A 17,531-nucleotide genomic window follows, 5' to 3' on the forward strand; every position below is an offset into this window, starting at 1 on the left:
ATCATAAATACCTCCCAATAAACTGGATGAAGTTGTATAAATAACATTCCTTCAACAGGTGCTTCTACTGTTCCTAGAAGAAGCACCACTGTGAATCCATCAATCCATCAGCTTTTTATTTGGAGGGAATGAGACCACTTATACCAGTCGTCACGTAGTACCCCATTATGTAGGCTGCATCTGACTTTAACCCTCTCGCATTACTAATGTCAAAGTTGGCAGTATCACTTCATCAGTGACATTTCCTGTTTGCCCTATTCATCAAAGTGAATTTGAACAGCCAATCTGTGCCATTTCTTCAACATTGGTCTTTTTTATTCCTTCCTTCTTCAATTAATTTATTACACGGTATTAATGATATGTCCTTGTCTGTACGAGCTGAGAATTCTGAATATTTACTGGTAGCACAGATCATTCATATTATCTAACAACATTCACTGTGCATACCCATGCAGCAGGTTATCACACCAAATATCTAGAGGTAGTTTAGGATGACTAGTGCTAAAAGATTGTGTATCATTCATCTTCGACATCTGTTAAATCTCACTGCTATAATAATGACAGTTCAGGGAGCATAGTTGGTATACTGCCTTCTTCCCCAGCAAGGGGCATAGGAGGGTAGCTTCCTGTCCCCCCCCCCCCCCACCACCACCACCCCCCCCCCCACCACCACCACCACCAACCGCATTTTAAATAAAATCTTCCCAAACCAAACCCTCATCCAAGAAAGACAGATGTATCAGTTCAGTTTGAGACAGTCACAGTACAAAGTGGATAATGATTAGTAGCAAGTGTGCAGAGTCATTTGTTGTGAAATGACGAAACTGTTTCGTTATTTGGCGTGAATGTGACACAAGTTCATAGCTCATACCCTCTAGTACATAGTCAGTTTGAGGTTGTGATGGGTGGACACAGAGCTCTTGTGAAACAACACGTACACATAACCATCCACTTTGTTGGACGAGACTTGCTTAGTATGTTGAGACTTGCTTAGTATGTATGAGTGGCAAATCAGATCCAACAAAGTGACTAGCCTAGGCTGCAGTTCTGACTGCCAGCAGTAACATCAAAGAGCTTGGGGCTCCTCTCCTAGTGTGTACACTGGGTCGAGTGTTCATTGGCTCAGAAGCAATTTGCAGTGTCGGCTGAGTGGGTGTGTATTTATTGTGATTAAAAATGTTGGAGTATTGAGTGGAATATGGAGAAGACATTAACACTGATAGAGTTTTGTCATCAGTGGGAATGTTAAAATGTTTATGGAACCCTATGTACTGCAACTGCAAAAGCAAATTCAGAAGCTTATGCGCTTGGAGGAAAATATGTCAACTGTCAGAAAATAATGTGCATGATGTAAAAAAGCAAATTGAGTCTTTATTGACACCTTTTTGCTGCAGGTACAACTCTCCTAAAACAAATGTCATCTTTGATAATTTAAGACGTCCACAATTCCATAATAACTCGAAATTTGTAGCGTTTATTGCTTAAGACTATGAAATAGCCCATATCGGACTCCCACTTTAGGGTGACATTAATTTTCTCCCACCACACTGCTCCCTTCATTTTCAAAGAGAGATCGTCTACCAGCGTTGTTTCTTCTCGTTATTCTAGTGGTTATCTTCTTGCAGTAAAATAAATGCTTCACGTGCAACGGCTGATAAAAGTCTCTTTTTCCCTTATAATATCTACCACTGAAAATTTAATTAAAACATTACTTTATGACAATAACGAAATGGGAGTAATCTCGACAAATTATCAGAGCCAACTGCGATTCGACATGACCGAATCCCTTGGCCCCTGTGCCTTTGTTTGGTGAGGATGAGAGGCTGAACGCCAATGCGTTGGCGGCCAAAGTTCGGCACAATCCATTGCCCATCGTTTGTTGGCCTTCATTGGCCCAGCGCGTACGAGGCTACGCGCCTGAAGGAAGGCAAACGTTAAAGGTGAAAAATTGTGAGAATTTCTTGTGTTGCTATTAACACCCCCGGCATTCAACCGTGCCGCAGAATGACGTCCATGATCTTCACACAAATAAACAATTGACAGTAATTTAGAGCTACGAAAAAAAAATATATATACCCAGATAAATAACTTACTCCCTGGTGTTCTGCAGACTTGCTTCCATTGTATGCCCAATATTTCGAAAATCGACTCAACCATCTTCTTCAAGTTCTGCGAATTTTGGTGTTAGGTGTACTCTAGAAGAAGACGGCTGGTTAGGTCGTCGAAATAGGAAACAACTCGGCAGAACACCCGGAAGCACGCAGTCACCAGTCAATCGCTCCGATAAAACCTGAGGAATTACAACATAAGTAAATAATTCATTTGCACCGCTCTGTGAATCCTAAATCAGTGACACATTCAATGTTTCTGGAATTACATTGACATGTAGCAAATCATATACAACGCAATAGATAATTCTAAAATTACAAAATTGGTTCACCAGTGAGTAAATTGAAAAACAATGCAATCGTAATTATTATATGAACATGCGTTTAGCTTAATATTGATGTTAATAATTGTTTGTGTTAAAATCTTTTCGGTATATTTTATGCAGACTGCTGGATTTGCAAATGATTACGGCAATAATTTTCCTCTCCTGTAGAAATACAGTTTTGAGCTTCCTTTCATTTATAGCTGCTTTTCAATTGAAATAAAAGTCTACTGTTACAGACGTCACAAGAATTTCCGTCGACACAGTGGTCAGTTGCGTTGCTTGTTGCTAAGCAACGAGCAATATTATACGTGCTACACAGCAACGAAGCGGTTTGTTTCTGGTCGTTAACGCTGCTGTTAAAATGTTCAACGATGAAGAAAAGGTACTGACACTAAATTAATATTTACTGCTGTCAGTTTCATTTGACAATCAGCGTGAAAAATTACAATTAACCAGAGAAGTACTATCCCAGCTTGCCAATAGTAGGTGAAGCAGGTGTCAAAAATTTTTTACCATTAAAATGAACATAAAAGTGATTGGTCCAAAAAACGCAAAAATACAAACTGAATACTAATAGCTATTGGTTGGACGAAATTAATTTCATCCGTTGGAAATTAAACGTTACGTGGGCGTTATATAATTACGAAAATTGATATAAATCGGAATATTGCAAATGTGTTATGTCAGTGTCTGCACCTATATTGTAGTTCACGTTTGTAATGTCTTAGGTGACTTCTAGTGTATCCACGATATTAAAAAAAAAAAAAAAAATCATTCATGTTCAGTTGAGAGCAAATGTTCGACTCCCTTTGCAACTGTAACCTACTGATTGTTGAAATTTTTTTATTGTACTTATCAGTGGAGATTCGGAATTGTACGGTACCCTGCGTGATAAAATGTAGCAAATATGGGGAGGCTATAAGAATAAAACTAGGATTTCAAATTTTTACAATTTGTAAATCCAATTGCACAACATGTTTTTCGTCGTTTATTAAGGCAGTTTGCAGCATTAATACGACTGGATAGCAATAAGATAAGGTTGTAGGGCATGGCCTATCTACTAAAAAAACATACCACACAAAACGTGAACCTTTATGTTAGATGCAATGTAAAGTACTGTTTAGTTTGTAGGCATACATCTTCAAATATGAAAGTGAACTGAATAAATAACACACAAATTCATAGCCCAATGAAAACTGACAGAAAAAAGTAGTCTAATACTTTTAGTTACGTACATCGTGAAAGATCTCATGTTTGAGCAAATGGAAAATGACCAGGGCAAATGGTAAAGCGGCAGAATGGAATTTGAATAAGCCATCCCGAAGTAGTGGGAAACAGACGAAGAGAACTGAACAGTGTACGGCATTTTACGTTAGACACAAAACATATATGGAGAGCAAGGGAAGATCTGCCTTCGGGCAGAACACACAGTAGTTGCCCTCATCGTCACACTAATGTGCAACGTAATTAAGTAACGCATTCTAGTTGTTCCATTGACAGTACCACATGTCAAAATCAGTTAACAGTTATGAACTTATGGGCCACAAATTATTTAACAAACTTCCACAAGCTATTCAAAATTTACCAGAGCAACAATACAAACACTTTATGACTGGTTAGTTGTAAACCCATTCTACAATATAAAGGATTTCATGACCTGTGATATTAAACTGTAACGTTAATAACAATTCTGTTCTTTTGTAGGATGTACTGTATCGTATTATGTGTATGACTTTGTCTATTGCTGTAATGGCTTAAAGACAATAAAATTATTATTATTATTATTATTGTTACCTAGAGCTTTTTTTCCTTAAAAGAATGTTGGTTTTTCCCTAATGATTGCCGCATAAATTCATGGAAGTAGTTTTAATGTTCTTCCAATCACCGACAGAAAATTCGGTTAATATTAAACTCATCTAGGCACTGAAAACTGAAGCATCGACAAATTAATATGATCTTCGAAAACCATTTTAATTGATGTTTTGTACCTAGACATATTTCTCTATGTATGGAATCAAAGAGGGAAATTATAGCACAGTTTGCATACTTTGTGTCAGTTGTTTTGTAGGAAATGTGTAGGACACATGCATTGTATGCAGAAAAGCAAGTTGTAAGAATTGTCATTTGCTGAAGCCATTTCAAGGATCATAACATTTTGCTCATCTAAGTACACTGACTGTTTATTAATTATTACTAATAAACATCGTGATGCACAGAAGCTTTGTGTGTAATATAAAAAGTTTGACAAAAGAACCTTCAAGCCACTTACCATGAAATATATGATATGATGATGTCTGCTGTATTTTCCCAATTGAATTTTGCTTTCTTCTTTGGAGTCAATAGTAGAATTGTGTATTTTTGGATATAAGTCTTTAAAATCCTACCAATAGATTTGTGGCTGGGATATGACAGCATTTCTAATTGATTCTAAAATACAAAAATTTGATAATGCGTGTGCTTTTTTCTGTTACAGACTCTGCAAATAGTAATTGTAATTTTTCTGTTGATGGCATCATATAGTTTAAATATGCCAGCGACTTTGGCTTAATCTCAGATGAAAGCTCTGTGTGTCATGTGAATACCATATGTGGTTAAAAGTTTGTCATATGATTTTGAACAAATTGTCTAGCCTAACTCATTCTACCACGAATGTGAAAATATTCATTTACATATGTGCCCTGCATCACAGCACTGTAAATATAAAAGAGTGATATGCTCACTTTACTGTATGCCGTACATCATTCATTCGTGTTAATATTAAAATATGTTACAAACAAGAACTGTATTTATCATTTTTAGCAGCAAGTTGTAAAATATCACTTGACAGGAATTCCTATGTCACAGAACAGTACCAGCATTCAGTTCTGCTTCTAGCAATACAAAACAGCTCAGATAACTTGTCAAAATGGCTTGTCGAACAATTATTATATCAGTTAGTGTGAGGCAGTGTTGATGTTGTCCGTAGAAAAGTTTCATTGTCATTATCCGACAATGAGCTATAAAAAAATGATTAAAATTTAGAGAGGAGTTCATATTAATCTGATAAAATGAAAATCATGTGTATAAAAGGCCAGTATCATTTACTTATGTGTATCAGGAAACAAACATGTTTGTAATACTGACAGGTAATTAGCCACCAGCAGGCAGTACCTTATGCTCAGTGCAACAGCTGGGGACATTTTAATCCAGTTATGAAGACTTAATTGGAGAGTCATTGTTTTAGGAGACTCATAGCTGATTTACTGCCAGGTAATACTTATTGATACCACAAAGAAGAGATAATGCCAAGCTTTGGAGTATTTGCCATATTAAAATTCTCTTCACGGATTGAAAGGCATAATGCAATAGCCATTGATAGTTTGTTCTTAGACCCAACAACCTGCAGTGATTTAGCCATAAAACCAATAGTAAGTGATCAGTCTTACTGTGATGATCAAATGTTAACAATAAAAAAGGAATCAGACCAGCTGTAGTCTAATCAATGAATCATGGTGGTTCATGCAGCTCGAGACACAGACGGGGATTGCATTGTTGCCAGTTCCAAGCAATGGTTGTGGTAAGTGCATAAACATGCTCTGTGCTGAAGAAAATGTGTATACCATAAATTATGTCTCTATCTGTGCAGAATTTGTTGCTTACGACCACTATGAAATGTAAGAACTGGGAACATACGGAAGTAAAATTCACTAAATAACTTGCTGCAATCATATTTAATGCTCACATTGGCTATGAAATACATAGTAGAGCACTTGGAATATTACTGGACATTCGTTGGTTGTCGGAGAATGCGTGTCATACACAGATGAGCCAAAACATTATGACCACCAGCTTAATTGCTTGTTTGTCCATCTTTGGAATGAAATACAACACTGATTCTGCATATCAGGGAGTTGACAGTTTGTTGGTATGTTTGTAGAGGTATGTGGTATTAGATATTGACACACAGGTCGTGTAATTTGCGTAAATAATAGTCCACAAATTTTTTTGTATGCCATGATGGTGCCCAATAGCGACCCCAGATGAGTTTCATAGGATTTACATCAGGTGAATTTGATCACTGAGACACCAACACAAATTTGCTATAAAGCTCCTCAAACCACTGTAGCATGGTGCTGGCTCTGAGACACGGACAGCTATACTATTGAAAGATGACATCGTTGGGGAAGACATCAAGCATGAAAGGATGTAGGTGGTTCGTAGCTGTCAGCATGTCTTTGATTACTACTTCAGATCTCAGGCAGACACAGGAGAATGTCCCCCATAGCACAATAATGCTTCCACCAGACTGGGTCTGTGGCATGCCGCACGTTTCAGGCTGCTGTTCACTTTGATAACTAAGTGTATGGAGACGACCAGCAACCTAGTGTAGCAAAAATGAGATTCATCCAAAGAGCTGACACGTTTCCATTGATCGATGGTCGAATCCCAAAGGTCTCATGCCCACTGCAATCGAAATTGGTGTTGTCATTGGGTCAGTATATGAACATGTAGGGGTGGCCTGCTGCAGAGCTCCATGTTCAACAATGTATGATGAATTTGTGCTCTGAAACATTTGTGCATGCACCCAGCATTGTGCTCTTTTGGCAGAGGTGCCACAAATCACCATCTATCCTATTTTACAGAGAAGACAATCCTCCGAACCCTATGTTTTGTGAAAAGTTGTGGACATCCAACCATCTAGCACCTATTGGTAGCTTCACAGTCCTTCTATCTCTTTCCATAAATGCTCACAACGGTAGCACGGGAACAGTCAACCAGCTTCACCATTTTCAAAATACTCATTCACAAGCTCTGCGAAATAATAATCTGCCCTTTGTCAAAGTCACTTATCTCAGCCCATATCTTTGCTTGGGTGATCCCCCATCCATGTCTGCTCTGCTTGTATAATTTCGTTACCATGTCATGTGTTCACAACGCCACAAGGTAGCATCCAACATCACAGTGGGCAGTGGTCATAATGTTTTGACTAGATGTGTAGAATGAGCCTAAACTCGACTGCCATTGTTCGTGACTCCAACTGTAGTTACAGATGATAGAAGAAAATTATAGTATTCCATAATCATAAACAGTGACATGATCACAGTTTTTGTAGTAAGATTACAGGAAGAATATTGGGTTAAATTTATAAAGACGTCAGTGCAGACATTTATTTTAACTCTTTCTTGAACATATTCAGTCTGTTTACACCTATAGCTAGCAATTGTAAAACTGAACAGACACAAGAGTAAGGGATGATTACCTTGTGTATCTTGTGTAAGCAACAGAGAGCTGTACATAATTCAGAGGATTAGTTGTTGTCAAGAGCTGGAACTCCATTATCGATACCACCAGTATTGTAAAATTCTCCATTATATCATTCAAAATAGTGAAACAGTTTCTGAGAATAAAGAGAAACAATTTGGAATATTATTAAATAAGAAACAAACAGAAATAGTGGTCAAAATGAAATTGAACTTAGAGAAAATGGCTCTGGACAAATGTTGATACATTCAAATGATTGGTCACAAAACTGAATGATGTGAAATGCAATTTATTCATCTTGGTACATACAATTTTCAGATTATTTGATTTGATGCATTGGAGATGCCAAGTTTTACAATAAGAAACATTTTAAAGAGAAATACAAAAGTTGATTCATTTGTTCAAATAGTAAAACTGCCCCCAAGAAATTCTTCAGTAGGATAATAACACAATTCCACATTCCACCAGAAAAGTAAAGAGCAATCTTTTCAATGAACCAAGCTCCATCTTAAGTATATTACTGCCTTTTATGTTATCGTAAATTTTTTACCCCATATATGTTTGGACATAAAGTTTTAAATGCTGCATTGGAAGACACAGAGAGAGAGAGAGAGAGAGAGAGAGAGAGAGAGAGAGAGAGAGAGAGTAATACCCAGAAGCAATTACTATAATTGTTAGTGTGAGCAGATTAACACAACTCATAACTTGTTTTTAGTTTAGAGAAGTTACCTGTAGTAACTGCTTCTGCCTTTTGATGTACAAGTAATTAAACATCTGTGGAGCCTTTCCCTCCAATAAGGATGTAGGGAACACAGTGAGTGAATAAAAAATATTCTTTTATAATTCTGGGACATACACCATATCATTGCCACAATTACTGTAGGAAGAACATAATGAATTAAATGTTTTATCTACTTCTAAAAGTGACAGGAAGAGTATCAGCCACTTTCAACTTACTGCAACATCCAGGGTGTGGATTTTGACACAAGTATATGCGTTATTTGTTATTAATTAATTTGATTTATTCTGTGTTATGGTTTTTCAGCAGTGAAAGCCTGCTTGAAATAGCACAACGACTCTGCAAAGAGAAAAAGCAGTTACCAGCTGCAACTGAATCAAAAGAATGCTCCCTTTTGTTCATGGGAAATAAAGGAGTGGCAAGTATCCCATTTTTTTTACTTCCAATTAAATTTCTTTCTAGTGAATTGTGAATTCAACCCTCCACATAAGAGATAAACTACACAAATAAGACACTCTGGCAGCAACAATATCATGAAAAGCATAGATGGCTACTGCTACTCACCATATAGAGGAGATGTTGAGTTACAGACAGGCACAACTAAGAGATAGCTACGCATTTAAGCCTTTGACCAAAAGGCTTTCTTTCGAAGTAGAAAACGCACACACATTCACACAACTCTTGCACATATGACCACAGCTTCTGGCTGCTCTGGTCAACCTACCAGTGGCCAGAGACTGTGGTGAAATGTGTGTGAGTTGTGTGAATTTGCATGTTTTTTCTGCTTTGAAAGAAAGCTGAAAGATGTTTTGGCTTTTATTTAAAATGTGTATGTAGTGAGCATTCTAATATAGTACATGAGTTTTAGTTTAGTTGTAGAGTTAAAACAATTCACATCTTGTGTTTTACATGAAACAAAATGATAATTATGGTTAATTTTCTCTTTACATATCACAGAAATTAGATGTAAGTACTATTTAATTTTATGTGAAAATCAAGAATGGAGTAGTTTTAAGTCCTAAAGTAAAGTAAAGGTATCCTCAACATGAAAGTTGTCTTGAACCTCACATTACTTGCTCATAGTTTTATTGGAGAAGTTGTGCCTTTACTTTCCTGATACCTCTGAACTGACACATGTAGTCAGTTATAGGGGGATCCAGTGAGTGAACAAACCACACTATGAAAGACCTACATGTTCAAAAACCTAGAATTCTAACTGTGATTCTTACTATGTCTCTCTTTCAGTGTCCTTACTGGTGTTCTATTTTGTATGTTTATTTATAATAAACGAAACTTTCCTTTAAATGCTTATGTCTGTGAGTAAGAAATGCTTCTCTTTTTATTGAAAAAGCATTTTTCATGTGATTTTGGAATATTAGATGATATTTTTTTATTTTAGGAAATGCTAATCAAAGTTAGTCTTGCTTGAATGGTGGGAAAAAGGCAGACTACAAATTTAAATGTCCAGGGTTCAATTCTCAGTGAGTCCTAGGCCTTTTTTCCTGTCATTTATTGCTTCTTTCATCTTGGGAAAAGATTTGCCAATTTTAAACATGACAAGTTGTACTGCAATTTGAAGTTTACATGAAACTGTAGATATTCCTGTAACTGGCTGGGTAAGTCAGTTCTAAGATCAAAGGAAGCAAAAGTGTACCACCTCCTATAGGACTCTGAATAGTGCAGTGTTCCAACCAACCATCTGCTTGGGGGCAGCTTTTTCTTTTTAGTTCCTCCATCAGGAGAAAGAGGAAAATTGGGGAGAAAGAGGAAAATGGCGCAAAAAGTGAGACCTCCAGGAGGTAGAGTGAAAGAAAAATATATTGATAAGACACAAGGAGTCATCAAGATATCAGAAGTAACAGTTATCTGTCAACAGAGATTCAATTCACAGAGTACATAATAGTGTTTTGCCAGATGCCATAACTGCTCAAAAGTTTCTTACTGTTCTTTCAGTTTTTTCCCTCTCATTTCTTTATGAGAAAACATGAAACGCCGCAAATTTAATTGTGTGCTGCATCTCATATTATGTACACTTTATCCAATATTTATTGGTTATGAGCAGTGGTGTAGCGTGAGGGGAGACTTTGAGACTTAGTCTCCCCTGTATTCATGCTTAAAAAAGATACAATAGTAATTCATGACAAAAATATAAATAACTTTCTGCTAAGAGCTCTAAATGTGCGAAGACATCAATCTTGTAGCCCGCGCTGCACCCTGAGTATTGGTGTATCTGCCTGCTTGAGACTCGACTGCTCTCAGTCTCTGCCTCCCCTCCCTTAGCTGGCTGGGTGCGCCTCCGCCCCCTCCACTGCCCCTCTCCCACAAAGGCCAGTGCGCTGCACTTGCTAGCAGGTATCGAGACTAGTCTCTGCCGCTTCTATGCTGGCTTTTCACGGAAGTGAACAGTCGCGCGGTTTGTGTTAATAGTCATTCTTGTGTGATTTTAGTGCATATTTTCATTGTGTCGCCAACATGAGTGAGCCAGCAACTGAACACCTTATATAATTTTTATTAAAAACGCCTTTTTCTACGTTAACGTACTGTAAGAAAAAAAGTGCGAATTGAAGGACAAATGACTTGGCTGACTGCGAATGCAGTTAATAACAGATTATATTGTTATATATGTCTTCTGTTTAGTGGTGAAAAGGAGTGGTGCAATGAGGGCATTTGTACAATAAAGAAATTTGACCAGAAAGCACCAAAGCATCAGATATCAAAACGTCACCTGCAGAACAAAGAATCATTTCAGTTATTGGGCAAAAGTAGAATTGAGCATGCCCTTTCTGAAGCCGCTCGTCTGACAACAATAAAATACAACGAACAAGGTGCATCCAATAGGAGAGTATTGGCTTGTATTATTCAGGCAGTTGTATTTCTTTGTAAAGAAGAACTTTCGCGGTCATCGAGAAGACGAATCCTCCAGCTACAAAGGTAACTATCTAGCATTGTTGGATTTACTAGCTCAAGGAGAGCAGTTAATCCGAGACCATCTGTCAAAATCTTCAACCTTTAAAGGAACTTCTCCAGATATACAGAATGATGTAATAGAAATGATAACTCTGGCAGGTAATGAGAAAATAAGATCTGAAATTCAGAACTGCAATTTCATTTCGATTCAAGCTGATGAAGTATTAGACGTGTCTTGCAAGAGTCAAATGAGTATCATATTCAGATACTGTATTGCAGTCAAAATTGAGGAAAGATTCGTTGGATTTTACTATGTTTCTGGAGATATAACTGCTGAAGGTTTGTCAAATATTATTCATGCAGTATCGAAAGAGTGGAATGTGGAAAGAAAAGTGGTTAGTCAAATATATGATGTGCACTTCAGTAATGGTGGGCAGAGAAAGAGGACAAGAACAACTGATGAAGCAGTTCTGTCCCTATGTGCTGTTTATTCACTGTTATGCACACCAATTGGATTTGGTACTGTTACATGCCTCCAAAATCATACGACAAGTACGCATGTTTTTAAGTGATTTTACTGCATTCCATTCGTTTTTCAGCAAATCATGAAAACGAACTGTATTGCTAACTGAGAAAGGATTTAAACTGCCACATGCAAGCAACACTCGCTGGAACTTTCATTCCAGGGCAGTTTCAACAATATCTAGTAATTTCTCAGAGCTATATAGCAAACACGACACCCGGCTGTTGTGTTTGAACACGTTAGCAATAGAAAAGACGCTACTTGGGGAGCTATCCAGTGATCAGATCTTTGTAGATCGAGTTATAGACTCATTCGTAGAAAGAAAAGACAGGCGCATTGCACTTGTGTACCAGAAATTATAAGTGCTTCTTCTCTTGCTGCTGGAGTTCTACAAATTTGTCATCGTTTCTAGAACAATTTAGTTATTATTATTATTATTATTATTATTACTAGTGGCGGCGATAGTGGTGGTAGTAGTAGTAGTAGTTGTTGTTGTTTTATTTGATGCATTTTGTTTCATTTCTTTAAATTATTGTTTGTTGTACTATTTTGTCTCCCTATAATAAATGTAGAGTCTCCCCAATCTTTACAACCACGCTACACAACTGGTTATGAGGACATGTGTGGCTATATAAATACGAGGGTTGGAACTTAAATAGTGGCAACTATTTAATCACAACTGATACAAAAGAGTTACATGTTTGCACCTGTTACTGTCCTTCAAAGTTGTGTAGAACCTATTGCCAGCGATGTGGAAGGCATAGTATACCATTAGCAGAGCCTGTTCTGTTGATGGTGCAAATGGAGCAGTCTACTGCCTGTTGAATCTCAGAAATAGCTCTGAAGCGAATGCCATGAAGGGGTTCCTTCATCTTCGGAATCAAATCAAAGTCACAAGGACTTAAGTCCGGGGAGTATGGTGGATGCAGCAGTACTTCCCAGTCCCATCGACCGAACAAAGCAGCCACAGCTTGCGCTGTATGCGCCCACGCATTGTTGTGCAAAATGACGGGTGGGTTGCGCATAAAGTGTCGCCGCTTCTTTCGCGAAGCTGGTCGCAGGTGATGCTCCAAAAACGAACAGTAATACTGTGCATTGATGGTCTGCCGTGTAGGAACATAATGCATTAGGATAACACCATCACAGTCGTACACGAGAATCACCATAACTTTAGACCACACCATTCGCACCATCAACAGAACAAGCTCTGCTAACAGTATACTATGCCTTCCACCTTGCTGTTGGTGGGTTCTACACAATTGCTGTGACCACTTTGAAGGACAGTAACAGGTGCAAACATGTATCTCTTTTCTATCAGTTGTGAATAAATAGTTGTCACTATTTAAGTTCCAGCCCTCGTATGTTTATTCCTCACACAGAAAAGGGTTCCTACTACCAAGTGGCTGGTAGCAGGAATTCATTTTTTTTTTTTTTTTTTTTGTAAAATAACCTGATATAAGATTTTCTTACTTCTGAATATTACTGTCCCCTTTGCTTTTGAGGATTCGTAGTGGATCACAAATGCTTTGTAACAAATGCTTTAATTAATTATTTGAAGCACCACAACAAAATACTCTTTCTTAGTCCTCTTCTAGTCTTACATTTTGAAGTCAGCGATCTTGTGACCTAGTGTGGCCCATCCCAATGCTCCCTCCTCCCTCCTTTCAGTTATCAGTCTTGTAACAAATTTGTTGAAAATTTCCGTCACTTTCTATCTTGTGAGCTTGTGATAATCCATAGCTATCTACACCAAACATATTTCATGCTACTCTTGGTTTACATTTACGATTTGTTTACCATTACAAGACCCCTTCCAGCACCATACCTTACTACATGTCCAACTAACTTGTCTCTACTTTTGGTAATTAACTTCTTGCCTCAACAGCCAAGTGAGGTATGAGATAGCACAGTGGTTGAGGCAGTGAAGTGTGGTTCTGGAGGAGTGCACCACAGATCTCCATCTGACCATCCAGATTAATGTATTCAGTGGTTTCTTTATCTGTCACTTTATTCTTGTCCCTTTCCTTTTTTCTCTTTACTCTCCATTCCCCTCACACCTCTCTTGACCCTAGCCTTCCATCCGATCACTTATATTTTCACCTCACCCTCTCAGTCCAAGATAATCATTTACCCCTGCCAGGTCATAGTGTCGGGACAATGTAACTAGTGTGTGTGTGTGTGTTGGAGAGGTTGAGGGGTGGGGAGGGGGGGGTGGGGGGTATGCAGTCAGCAAGTGCACATGTGTGTGCCTGTTGTATACGCTCTGGAGAAAAACACAACTTTGAAAGCTGAGTTTCAATGTTTAACCTGTTCTTACATCCCTGTACCAGGTCTTTGCTGTAAGATGAGTGTTTGCAGTGATTAATTTCATTATACATATTCTGTTCAAAATTGTATATTGTCATGCAAAGATCATAATACAATGTTATCAATAGTGTACCTTACTGGTGTGCTAGTACTTTCGGTATGTTGGTTCCAAATGAAAAAGATCAATGTATATCTTCGTATTAATATTTATTTTTTTCTCTTAAAGGGAAAAACATCATTAATATACCGATTTCTTGACAGAAATGAAACTGCAAAACCAACGTTGGCACTTGAATATGCTTATGGGCGGAAATCGGGGAAAAGCTTGGTAAGAAAAAATTGGTATTTGTTTCCATTTAGATTTGTACGTTTCAGAAGCCTTTAATGTAATATCTAAATGTTTACAAATTGACAGTGTGTTTCTAAAACAATTACATTCCTAGGTAAAGGATGTCTGCCACATCTGGGAACTGGGTGGTGGAACTCTTTTTTCAGGACTTCTTCAGGCACCTCTTGCATCATGCCAATCTCATGGCTTAAAAAGTTTGACAGTAGTGCTCATGCTTGATTTGTCATTACCAAAACAACTTTGGCTGACACTTGAAACACTTATCCAAGGCCTGTTGTCTGCCTTAAGAAGACAAACAGGCAGTCACCTTCAGGAGCTCCAGGAAGAAGCTTGGCTTCGAGTCGGGAAAGACCACCAGGTTAGTCGCTGTGGAGGAAATGTTTTCCCCACACTCATGTACATCAGTAAATAAATTCCGGCAGAATATTATAACACCATGTCAAGAATAGAACATGAAGTTTCTTATTTCAGTCATTTTCAATTGAAGATTTAGAAATTTGTTCAAAATGCTCTCTTTATTCAGTTCCAGCTGATGTAAATTATCATATTGAAATATACAGGTAAGAAATCCAAATTTATAATTGAAGTTAGAGGAAATACTACACTTATGAAATATCCATTGTGTCACTGCAGGCAGACTGAGTTTTCAGCATGATTATGTAAGTGACAGTCAAATGAAAATGAGACAGATGGAAAAAAGTAAGTAAACTGTTAATTATTTCAAAAGTAATCATCATGACTGTTAGTACATTTATCTCACTGTGCGACAAGATGGTCAACGGCTTCATGGAAAAATGTTTGCAGTCGCCTATGGGATGATGATTGTACCCAGGTGTGCATCTTTTCATCCGAAGGAACCTAATGGCCATGAGTGTCTTTCTTCAGAGCTCCAAAAATTTAGAAATTGCATGAGGAGAGATGGGACTGTGTGGAGGATGTGTAAGGGCTTTCTAGTATAGATGAAGCAATGTTGGCAACATATGTAGTGCTGAAGGGAAAATATTTGTGGCCAATGATTTCCTTCAGACGAAGAGGTGCACACCTGGATACACTCATGGTTCCGTAGGCAGCCACAAACATTTTCCCATAAAGGCATTGACTGTATTGTCTCTCAGTGGTATAAAAGTATTAACATTTATGGTGATGATAAATTTATTAACAGTTATGCTGATTACTTTTGAAATAATAAACGGTTTACTTACTTTTTTGCATCTGTCTAATTTTCATTTGAGTGCTCCTTATACTGCACGCTACAATTATTTACTGCAGTACCGAAAGAGTGAACTTTTTCACTTGAAGAACAATATAGGGATACACTTTAAGTTTCTTATTATCATAAGACTGGGTTAGTACAGATTTCTAATATGTGAATTCTTTTGACCACCAGATAAGTAGGATAGTTTTGCTTAGAGAAAAGCTTCATATGTACTTATTATAAATGAGACAGATGTTAATTCATCAAGTTCAAACCAACAGCTATGACTGTATATGAAAGACTCATGTTTTAAGCTCTTTGCTTTTGACAGTAATTTGCAAAGAAGACTTTTGTCATATTTATTCCATTTATTCAATGAGGAGTATTGCTATAAGTTCAGGAGTCTGGAAGACTTTGTCCAGTAATTCAGCCCACCTCCCACTTGAATATTAGGTTGGCAGTTGCATTCAGCTGCATACTACTGTCCTCCTCCATCCAAAATCTCCAAAAAATGTACCAATCCACAAAAGTAGCAGTGACATATAGGTTTGTCTGGAAAGTAATGTGTCACAGTTTAAAAAAATGTATTGATGGAACGGGATTCTCCCAACCTCTTTGAAACATCTCGTGCCACCCATTCGATGGCAGTCTGGAAAGGCAATCATGCCTGAATGCTTCCTTAAGCATTCAGAAAGTTTCCAGCAGCATCTTGTTGGGCTTCATGTGAAACTTTATCCCACATTGTTGCTCTAAAGTTTTTTCCAGCAGTACAACCACTATACAGAGTTCCGTGGAAGAAGCCTTCATAACCCTCCAAGAACACAGAGATAAGCGAGTGACCTAGTGCTGGAAAGCTAAGGGTGGCCCCCTGACCCCTCCTCCCCAACTGGTCCAATCACTATGTGATGCATTACCTTCCGTACACACCCAGTATTATGGAAACTGAAGTTAAATCTCATTTGCACTGTAGCTACTCTGACATACTATATGACTTACATGCACAGAAGTTGTACTGTAACTTTGTTATGAGAAATTCTGTCCCATCACAGTCCTGACATGTGTGAAGTAACAAAGAAGTACATTGTCAGAATTCAAAGTGTCTCCAGTTGCTGTGGAGATTTGTGATTGAAATTTTAGAACAGAGACAACACACTGTATTACGTGGGTGAGTTTTGAAAATGCCACTAGTATTCCCAGGTGATGAGAAAAGCTGATCAGTGTGGGAATCCAAATTACAGGAAAATAAAGAACAAAGACCTAATTGCAAAACACACCATAGTGACAAAAATGGAGTACCACTAAACACAATTCACTGATTCACACACTGTTCTTTAGACCTCATAAGCACTGAGGTATATATAATAGGACATCTATCTGAGCAACTGAAATATTTCATTTCATTTTCATTTCATTTTATTATCTTCCCGTAAATCATTTACATGATGTAGGAATTGTCACAACAAAGTTATCATGCAAGTACAAGTACTACAAACATAATAATGGAATACCACTTTCAAGGCATCTTTGAAAATGCAAATGTAGACATATGTCATAGAAAGTTTTGCTTAAAAGGTAATTTTTAAGCTCAGCCTTAAATTTTCCTTCATGTACAGTGGCAGAGCATTGTAAAGTTTTATTCAAAAATAACTTACATGCTTTTGGGTTTGTGTTGTCATTACCCTATCTACATACAAATTCTTACAACTTCTTGTGTTATAATTGTGGCAGTCCTCATTTGTACATAGATTTTTCACATGTGCTCTTGTACACAGAATGCTTTTAAATCTGTATAGTGATGATATTGTGAGTATTTATAGTTGTTTGAAAAGGGGCCTA

General features: G+C 37.6%; 1 protein-coding gene across 3 annotated transcripts in view; it reads left to right on the forward strand.

The window, feature by feature from the left end:
- Positions 1-2,704: 2,704 nt before the first annotated feature.
- Positions 2,705-17,531, forward strand: part of LOC126251606 (cytoplasmic dynein 2 light intermediate chain 1) — an 80,215-nt gene continuing 65,388 nt past the window's right edge. For 2 of the 3 annotated variants that reach the window (XM_049952141.1, XM_049952140.1), the window contains exons 1-4: positions 2,705-2,816; positions 8,721-8,832; positions 14,378-14,479; positions 14,595-14,858. In XM_049952141.1, coding sequence (XP_049808098.1) covers positions 2,806-2,816; positions 8,721-8,832; positions 14,378-14,479; positions 14,595-14,858 — 489 coding nt within the window. In that variant the 5' untranslated portion in view covers positions 2,705-2,805. The remainder of the gene's footprint in view (positions 2,817-8,720; positions 8,833-14,377; positions 14,480-14,594; positions 14,859-17,531) is intronic. The other variant, XM_049952142.1, reaches the window with a different exon arrangement.

This window comes from Schistocerca nitens, chromosome 4 (genome assembly GCF_023898315.1).
Source record: "Schistocerca nitens isolate TAMUIC-IGC-003100 chromosome 4, iqSchNite1.1, whole genome shotgun sequence".
Classification (NCBI taxonomy): Eukaryota; Metazoa; Arthropoda; class Insecta; order Orthoptera; family Acrididae; genus Schistocerca; species Schistocerca nitens.